This window comes from Nelumbo lutea, chromosome 7 (genome assembly GCF_056320005.1).
Source record: "Nelumbo lutea isolate HS-2025 chromosome 7, American lotus-T2T, whole genome shotgun sequence".
NCBI classification, from domain to species: Eukaryota; Viridiplantae; Streptophyta; class Magnoliopsida; order Proteales; family Nelumbonaceae; genus Nelumbo; species Nelumbo lutea.
Window position 1 is genome coordinate 59,231,149 of NC_142690.1, and position 10,413 is coordinate 59,241,561.

Sequence of the window (10,413 nt, forward strand, 5' to 3'; positions counted from 1 at the left end):
GCAAGAGCATGGATTGCGGAGTTCACCTGCCAAGGAAGAAACAAAATCTAAGTACCAAGAAAGAGCAATAGAGAGTACAGTCCAAAGATTAGGTACGCACCACCATGCAGTGAGTCACAGGTCTGGCCTTGAGTTGAGCCACTGACAGATCGACCCAATGCCCGACCTCCTCGGTGAAGACTGCATCCTTACTCTTGAGGAGACCGAACTTCGGAGTCAAAATGCTCCGAGCTACCTGGGAAGTGTCATCTCTCGAAGGGGTGGCCGCCTAAGTGGGTTGGGGCTCGGACACTGGGGCCTCCTTGGGTAGGTGAGACAGAGAAGCCCTACCTTGGTCTTCCTTGACCAAGTTGATAACCGGAGGATGCTCGGCAACCAGAGGATGCTGGGGGGCAGCATTGTCGATGCTAGAGGACCTCATGAAGACGGGCCTTCTTGGAGGCCTTCCTCTTCTTCCCCCTCTTCATGCTACTGAAGAGCTCCACAGCAAGGATGTCAACCATGACTCCTACAACAGGTAACGAACAAGTTAGTTGCAAATTTAAAGGCGAACTACAAAGAAGAAAATACGTGTGTGTACCGAGGTGATGACCTACTCGGAGGACTCAACCCGACTTTTATGAGCTTCTCTTCGGACAAGAAATCCTTCAGTTGCAAGTTGAGATTGACCCAAGATCGGATCATCGCCGAAGTTTCACTATTTAGTTGGACTCCGGGGTCAATAATGGTCATCCTCCACTTCGTCGAGAATGGCCACCCCCGCCCCAGCTATGAAGACTATAAAGTACCACTTTTTCCAGGCCGACACTTTATTGGGGAAGCCATGCAAGACTTTGTACCCAAGTCGGGGATAAATATAATAGTTGCACTTCTCATCTTTAAAGACGCATGCCGAGTTCTTCTTAATGGCACACAACGAGCTAAACACCTTAAGAGTTAAGGGCTTATTGTACACGTGGAACAGAGAGATGATGCCGACGATGGACTGAATGGAGTTCGGGTGAAGATGGTCTATGGTAACATTGAAAAATTGAAGGACGTCAATAATAAAAGGGTGAACTGGAAAACAGAGTCTTGCTACGAGCTGCTCCTCGTAAACAGCGATCTCATCTAGTTCGTGATCCTAGGGGTACTGACCCAAGGGAATGCTATACACATGGTTATCGGGGAACCAATAGTAGGAAGCTAAAGACTGCAGTTGTTCAACATCATAGTGGAAGGGCCGAAATGATCTGGCTTCCGGCTACGCGTCCACCCTATCCAAAGTAAAGTCCAAACCCTCAACCGAAGCATTTGCCCCGGTAGGACTGAACTCCTCAACATAGGCTGAGGTGCCCACCTCGGCCTCGGTGGACTCTTCGTTCCCATCAAGAAGGCTTTCTACACTAAAGCTAGACATACCGAACTAGAGAAAAAAAAATAGACATCAAGAAACAAAAGCAGAGAAAGACGAACACACCAAGAAGATCGAAGGAAGCGATATGACCCCAGATGCAAGAACAACTAACACCGATCTGGGAGACTTGAGCGCGACCTCAACAAACTCGAGCACACAGTTTACGATGAGAAAAATGGGCCACTTTGGCCCCTATTTATAGCCACCGCAACCGGGGTTCAATGGTTGAGATTTGCACGATCCAACGACTCCCACTAAAATCAGCTGCACGCCACCCAAGGTCAAAACCAATTGAGTGCACATTTTGACGTTCGTAGAGTTTATAAAGGGCATGACGTCCGCGCGTACCCAGTATGCGATCTGGGTCATTTCCTGGTTGAGCCATGCAACCGCATAGGTCCGACCAAATAGTCACCCTCGGTACCATCTGGAAATCGTGCCAAATTCACCTAGGTTCGTCATGAACTCCCTGCACTGGGTCAGGATCCCCGGCACAGGGTGTGGAGGGCAATTGATGAGGGGTGATTAGGCCCAACCTAGTAAGTGAAGGACATGTGGGCGCGGCCTGCGACCAAGATGAAAACTCAGCGTGAAGTGCCATGTCGGCAGATTAGGGAGCTCGGGTACTCGGTCACCTTGGAGCCAAAATCACTTTGGTACCCGTATACGCTGAGGTGCTACGCAATCGACTCTAGAAGCTTCTCAACGGACTCCGAACTACTTGGGATCACGTCGCGTAACCGTAGGCCTTATCTTCTCCCCGCTCGAATCGGAGGGAAACGATAAATCTCATTAATTGATGCATTACTCTCCTGCCAAAGCGGAACGGATCCCAACATCATGGGCTGAAGATTTCGGGGACATTTCGAGAGGCCTACGACATCCCAGCTATATAAGGGCACCAACCCCCAAGACTCAAGTATGCGCGATTAATTGCTCACTAGCTTACTAGCATACAAACTTTTAGCTCGCACAACCAGAACTGACTTAAGCATCGGAGCGACATCGCCGGGTTAGCTACCCCGAGTTCTTTGATCCTCTGTCTTGCAGCTTAGTCCAGCTCGCTACACGACTAAGGTCCATGTCATCTTCCAGCTAGGAGCTTACAGATCGTGCACAATCACTATACACACCAAATTTCAACTTAATTTTTCTTTGTTTAACCACCCAATCAACTAAGATTCTAATTTGATGTTTATGATTAAATAACAAAAGAAATTATAAACCAATCAACCAAACCCCTCTCATTAACTCCAAAATTTTCAAAATAACCCAGGTGTCCAATTTTAGTCTTAAATTTCATAACTTTCTCCCCCTCCCGCACCCCTAAAAAAAAAAGCAAAGTTCTATTGCAAGCCTTCTCATTAATTGATAATCCATAAGCTAAAACCTTAATCTTAACCAAGTATTTCAATCTACATTTTTTATTAAATATATATTTCTTTCATCAGATTCAAGATAGTAAAAAATGCCCACCCACCAAATTTCATCCCAAGATTTTCTCATTTGATTCACTATCAAGTAAAGATTTTATTTCAACAAAACTCAATGATTAAAGCTTATTAATTGTAGATCTCCATCATCAAAATCTCATATGACCAATTAGATCTCACCATCATGTTCAAAGACCAAAAAAAAAAAACCCACTATGTCAAATTTAACAACCTAACTCACTTGTTTTACCACTAAAATAGAAAGGTTCTATTTCAATGTGATAAATTAAACCACACCTTCATCTATCTCAACATGAGATTTAAAGAGGGTGGGGCTGATGTTATCCCTATATTTGACCTATTAAAATACCTTGATAAAAAAAATTGAGCCTACTGGACTTAAAAAATAAAAAACCCCCAAATACCATTTATGATTGACTAAAATTTATATTTTTTGCCATTGGGAACCATAAATTTGACTGCGTTATGTCAAGCATGCCCTAGAATCTCATTAGATGCACACAACCCCTTAAAATCAACCCCAAATTGAGGGAAAATGTTACATCTTTAAAGAAAGTTGACTATAAATCCTCTCCACTTGAAAAACTCTTACCTTTTTCATAAAAATACTCTCTTGAAACCCAAGCCTTGTGATTGGATGAGTATATGACCTTTTATTCCCTATTGCACCTATAAAAGGGACCTAATCAACCTCTATAAGGTTCTCATTTGCGTTTTGTCATAAGAAATCTCCAAGCTTTAAGTCTTAAGCATCAAACTGGCCCCACTCCACTCACCCCCATTAGCAGTTTTAAATTTTCCTTGACATTGAAGGATCAAGGATCAACTAGAAGCACGCCCATAAGCTCAGGAAGTCATTTCAAGTACCATTTCGATTCCACTTTATAAAAGCACTATAATGTAGCAAGGGTGGAAGGTTTAATATGTCATACACAATTATGTCACCATTGACATTTATATTAGGATTGCATATATTCACTGCTCCATTAATTTTTCTTAGAACCCAATGAACATTTCTTTGAATATTTTTAAAAGCAATATCATTTCTAGCTTGCCATATAAGATATTAAATCATCTTTCCTCTCTATTAAAGTATTTTCTCATAAATAAATTTTATTAATTAATTAGATCTATATTCAATACTTTTAAATCCATACTTAAAAAATGACCCAAAAATAAAACCATCTTCTGTCCATGTAGCAAGTAAGTGATTCAACCACCCCGTCAAATAGATTAAACTCATGTTAGTATAATTAAATAATTAAAAAAATAAAAAATGTATAAGTTTTATAAAAACTTAGATATATTATTATCATTACGGTATAAAAGTAAGGGATAAGTAAACTATACTCCCACTCAGAAATCTTATAAGATTTTTAGGAATGGATTGAACAGTTAAAATCCCTAAAATAACTATTCATCTGTAAAGATAGACACTTCTCTCTCTCGCTGAATTCAGGGAGTTGTTTGTAATTGTATGCATATTTATAATTCAAAGAAAACGGTACGAAAGGAACAAGATGGGAACGATTAATCTGAAAAGATAAGGTCCACACGTCAAGAAAATATAACACCCGCGTATCAATAAATGAATGAATAAAAACAAACAAGAGTAGACCGAGAAAAAGACTTAGAGAATGTTGACATTGGGAAGTTGACTCTAAAAATAAGTCATGCAATTTAAGGCTATGTTTGGTTTGAAGGAAAAAGTAGATTTTCCTTCGATCCAAATACAACCTTAAAAAAAAAGAGAGTAAAAATGTGAGAATTCAAATAAAATGTTTCTGTAAGTAAACCAGTTCTCATGCCACATGACCATTTTTGAACGGTTGCCAGAAGGCCCGGAACTCTAGATGACAACGTATGCAGAGATATAACAGCTGCGTGTGTTTAATGCAAGCAGCCTTAACAAAAAAAAAAAAAAAAAAGCAATAGCCATTTTCTTATAAAAGAAACTAAAGATTCGGTTTTTAGATGCATAACAATCCGTTCTGGTAGTCAATAAGACATTTGTTTCTTTCACACCTGAACTCTACATTCTAATCTTTCTCTCTATATATAACTAGCACAGACCCTTGACTTATTAAGCAAAAGTTAAATAATAAAAATGATTATTTACTAAAATATCTCTTATAGTTTTATTGATTTATTAAAATCTATCTTATAATTAATATTTTATTGAATTTTTTTGTTATTTGAATTTTATTTATTTAAAGTTTTTACATATTATTAAATATTTAAATTGATAATTCGGAAAGACGTAATTTAAATTGTTAGTACATAATTCTGTGATATATTTTCTAAAAATATAAAATTATCTTTTGTATTTTTAATAAATATTTTAAAGTTATTATATAATTTTGTTAAAATATTTAAATAATTGTTAAATTCTTTAGTCCAAATCTTTATATAGATATAGATAAATTGTAAGAGAGAGGATAATTAAGAGTTAGAGATAATTTAGGAGAGAAATTCTTTACTAAATTAGAGATAATTTTAAAAATAAATAGAAATTAGAGATAATTTAAAAAAAAATGCATGTCGTTGTTTCAAAAATAACATGAAATTGAAAAAATCAAAAAATCAAAAAGAGAGAAAATTTCTATACCTACTTGTTTTACTATATATATATAGATAGATATATAAGTATATAACCAATGGTCAGTAGTTACTTCGTGCCACACAGCATTTTCATTCTCTTGTCTTCTCTTCTGTCTTTTATCATCTCACCTCCATGAATAAGCTCAAACCCTTTTCATCACAGTTCTTCTCAGTCTTCACCCTGCTGCTACTATTCCTCGCCCCCATCGTAGCCTCCGGTGAGTGTACATGCGACCCTGAAGAAAACACCGGACATGACAAAAGTAAAGCCCTCAAGTACAAAATTGCAGCAATTGCATCCATCCTGACTGCTAGTGCAATCGGTGTGTGTATTCCGGTACTGGGGAAAACGATTCCAGCATTGCATCCAGAGAGAAATATCTTCTTTATCATCAAGGCGTTTGCAGCGGGAGTTATTCTGGCTACTGGGTTTATTCATATACTTCCTGATGCCTTTGAGCAGTTAACGTCGCCGTGCCTTAAAGGCAAGGCGTGGGAGAAATTTCCGTTCACTGGTTTTGTTGCAATGATGTCTGCAATCGGAACATTGATGATAGACACTACAGCCACCAGTTACTATAACAGGTCTCACTTTAACAAGTCTCAGCTGATGAATGGAGATGAAGAAAGGACAGATGAGCATGTGGGTCACGTCCATGTCCATACCCATGCCACACATGGTCATGCCCATGGCTCTGATTCTACCTCCTCAGAGCTTCTGAGACATCGAGTCATCTCACAGGTAAGCTTGAGTTTTGATTAATCAGTTTGATCATATTCTTTTCTTCTTCACTCTTTCTGCTGAAGGTAAACAAGAAAAAGAAAAGCTTCCTTTAGTTTGAGTTGAGATGTTCCTCTGTTTCATTTTCTCTCTGTCAACTTACTTTTTGTAACATTTTCTTGGTTATGAATAGGTTTTGGAGTTGGGAATTGTGGTACACTCTGTGATCATTGGGATTTCCGTGGGGACTTCGGAAGACCCTTCCACAATAAGGCCTTTGGTTGCAGCTCTGACTTTCCATCAGTTCTTTGAGGGCATGGGGCTTGGTGGATGCATTACTCAGGTATCAAATTAATGGAAGTTGATTACTTCAGTTATCTTTCCCTTGGTGGATGCATCAGTTTGAGTATTAAATAAATCCTCGGAGCATCATCGTATGCTTCACTTCAACATCTAGGACCTATTCAGTGGCTTTCTCCCTCTTGGGGTGTCTCTGTTACAAATTAATTATAATAAATTGATTCCTGGATCTATTTTATTTCTGAAATATTGGTTTCTTCGTTTTGACTCGAGCACCTCCTACTCCCTGTTTGTTATTTTTTGTACAAACAGGCTATTTGCACTCTTAATAAATATATTAAAAGTTTGCCTTTGATAAACTTAAATTTTCTTTCAATTAGCATTTGAGGGTGGGTCGGGCTTTGAATTAATGAATTCAATGCTCAAAGCTAACATCTGGGGCATATATTATTAAATTGTTAGACACTGACAAAAATTTTCTTGTTCCATGGCTGAAATGATACAGGCAAAATTTAAGAACCGAGCCACTGCGATTATGATACTTTTTTTCTCCCTCACTACCCCAGTTGGGATTGCGATTGGTATGGGAATAACAAATGTTTATAACGAGAACAGCCCCACTGCTCTCATTGTTGAAGGGATTTTTGACTCTGCCGCAGCTGGGATCCTGATTTACATGGCGCTTGTTGATCTGCTTGCAGCAGATTTCATGAACCCTAGGATGCAAAGCAATGGAAAGCTTCAAATATTGGCCAATGCTTCACTTCTCCTAGGGGCTGGTTGTATGTCTGTCTTAGCTAAATGGGCCTAAGGATATAGTCTATCTTACATACCTGTTTTTGTCTTATCGAAATTCCTGATGTAATAGAGAGTTTCACATGTAATTCTATATTGAAATTGAAAAAGGAATGTTCATAGAAATTTCCTATATCTCACGATAAAGACAGTAAGGATTCATATATAAAATGTCATTTCAAATGGACCAAGCTTTGTGCACTAGTCTACACATTTTGAAAAGTCAAAATAAACTGCAATACGAATTTCATTTACATAATGTAAATGTGGGAAATTTCGAAATTTTGGTTTGTGAGAAATAAAATGATGTGGTCCCCTCTTTATGTGAAAAAGAATAAGAGCAGGAAGGAAGTTAGGAAGGCTATTTGTTTGGGAAGAGTAAGGTAAGAGACAAAACGATGTGATAGAGAATTTAGGTAGGAGGAAAGTGATGGAAAATTTTGCATTAATATTTTAGATGCAGAGTATTGCACGACCAATGAGTACAAATGAGATGTAAAGAACAAATTTTGCAACAGACAGAAGTGAAATCATAATCACAAACAAATGAATGCAAAGCTGAACCCAGTGCAAAATTTGCATCTGGTTCAGAATTTTTAACCAAACAAACGAAGCCTAAGCATTATAAATTGCAACACTATGTGTACCAGGCCCAAGTGATGATCTAACTTCAACTTTGAAAAATCACTCATTTTCCATGGCTGAGGTTGTAGCTGGTGTGGGATTCTTTTCAGTACGTACCAGTTGAGCTGGTGGGCCGTGGGCCGCCACATGAGTTCTTGTGTCTTGTAGGCCGTAACGTCAAAATTCCTTCATAAAGTTCCACATTCCAGTCAATTATCTCGGCGTGGATTGGTATATAAATGCTCACAAAGTCACAAGTGGGCTACACGCAAACGTAAGGTCAAGCTTTCTGTTTACAAAGGAATCCCTATCCATTTGGTTTCCTTTGGAGCTTTTAGTTTGGTATGGTATGGTGGAGACTAGGGTTTGTTCATGCCTACCTAGAACCCTATAGATTTAAGCTGGTGTGAGCTTGAGGCTTTAAATCAGTTTTGATTGAACAGTTGAACTCACAATTATTTGATGGTTCTTTGAATGATAATCTAATATATCTAATCTTTAATATTAAGCCAAAAATGTATATTGGATAGAGGCTTTAATCTCCAAGTGTTATTATCTGGAACTGAACGATAATTAGATGATTAAGATAGAAGAAATAAATAAATAAAGAACATGACCCAGTGAACTTTTAAGTTGCCTGATCGATAGGTATACTAATCTAAAGACTGAAATAGAAATCCACTTGTTGCTTGTAAGGCTGCAACTTGGGCCGGGTTGGCCCGAACCCAATCCGAAAAATTTGGGTTGGGTCAGGTTGATGCTCGGGTTAAGGTTAGAGTTGAAATTTATGAATTCAACTTTAGTTCGTATTGAATTAGGGTTGACCCCTTAGGCAACCCGACCCAACCCAACCCAATCCCAACTTTATAGTACATGTCATATATAAATATGTGTTATATGTAATATATAGCATACATTGATTGGTTTAGATGCATGATATTTGTATAGCCCTCACCACACAGTATCATGTATTTCTTTTAAGATAATCACTTCACTTAATCCTAATCAGAAAGATTAAAACCTTAATAACATTATTTTATGTTTTTTTGAAAATTTTATTCTTCATCTCCTCTCTGTTGTTTGCCACCCATAAAAGATCTATCGCAAGTCACAACTCATAATAAACTATAGTCATTTCTAATACTTGTTTTTCTGAATTTTGTTCCAAAAGAACAAAAAAAAAATCAACAAACAAAGACTAATGAAACATAGGATTAATATATGTACTGAAAGTTGACTTAACATCTAATATCGAGAAATTTTATGAGGTTTTAAGGGATGGGAAGAAGCTTGGGTTGGGCCAACCAACCCTAAATTGACTTTCGGATTGGGCTGGATTGGATTAGGGTTGAAGGAATTTAGTTAGGTTTAGGGTTAGAGTTGGGGGATTAGAGTTGGACTAGGGTTGGCCTCAACCTGACCTAACTCGGCCCAACTTGCAGCCCTAGTTGCTTGGTGCATCTCTCTCTCTCTCTCTCTCACACATAAATCTTCAATTCTCTATATCTCAAGATTTAAATGGGAAGGTTCATCTCCTTTTCTTTTTCTTATTTCCCAATAACAAAAAGGCCAACATCTATCCCAGGGTACGTGCGGCGCCTGCTTAGTGGTTAGGATCCAAATCTCAAACCCTTGCATGCGTTGCCCACCAAAGGGGGTTTACATTATTCTGCATGACTTCTCTCTGCATTAGAGCAAATGAAAAAAAGTTTTGGTGTCCAACCAAATGATCAATGAAAGGAAGAAAGGAACCATTGAAATTGAATTGAAAGGGACGGACACTACAAAAAGCTGCAGTTCATCTGTCACGTTTGGAAGGGCTAATTTAGCTAAAGTGAATGGTTTCTTGAGTTACAGGAATCCAGTTGGAGTGCCCTTGGCTTTGTCCCTAAGGTGCTTGGACATGTACAACCAATGAGAGCTTCTGTGCATGTTAAGTTTTTTCGGCCGTGGGGCCTCAGATTTGGGATGGGACGGAGAGCGTTTACTTTGACTTGATTTTCTTCATTTTTTTTTTTCTCCTTTTCGAGGGTGTGTGTATAATGTACATGCAGCTGCCTTTACTAGTTGGTTCATGATATGTCATCTTGTGTTAAAGGTTTAACAGCCTTGGCTGCATTTGGTTGCGGTGCAAATCTTGACTACCCTATTCAGTTTTATTTGTATTCTGATGAATCTCTACTGGATCACATTATGGATGTAAACTTGAAAAAAAAAAAAAAAAAAAACAAGCAGTTTACATGTAGAGTGTAAAGTTGACGCCAAAACATGAAAGGAGAATACACCAACTCATCAGTAATCACAAGATTTTAGTGTTGTGCCCCACCACATCCACATAAACAAAACTCGAGCCAAAGATTCCAACCTGATGTCCAAACTCCAAACATTACTGAATACCAAAATAGCTTCTAAAGATGAATGAGCTGAATTAAACCAACTAACAAGCATAACTGTGGTTGTTTCTAGGACTAAGGGGGCGTTCTTTTTTAGATTTTGAGAGGGGGGAAGTTGGTCAATGGGAT

At 38.3% G+C, this 10,413-nt stretch overlaps 1 protein-coding gene across 1 annotated transcript; it reads left to right on the forward strand.

Annotated features, from left to right (window-relative positions):
- The first annotated feature begins 5,480 nt into the window (after positions 1–5,480).
- LOC148846584 (zinc transporter 8-like) lies at positions 5,481–7,393 on the forward strand. Its single transcript, XM_088956354.1, has 3 exons — positions 5,481–6,193; positions 6,366–6,515; positions 6,978–7,393. The coding sequence occupies exons 1-3, from the start codon at positions 5,585–5,587 to the stop codon at positions 7,281–7,283; spliced, it is 1,065 nt and encodes a 354-aa protein (XP_088812480.1). The 5' UTR covers positions 5,481–5,584; the 3' UTR covers positions 7,284–7,393.
- The last annotated feature ends 3,020 nt before the right edge of the window (positions 7,394–10,413 follow it).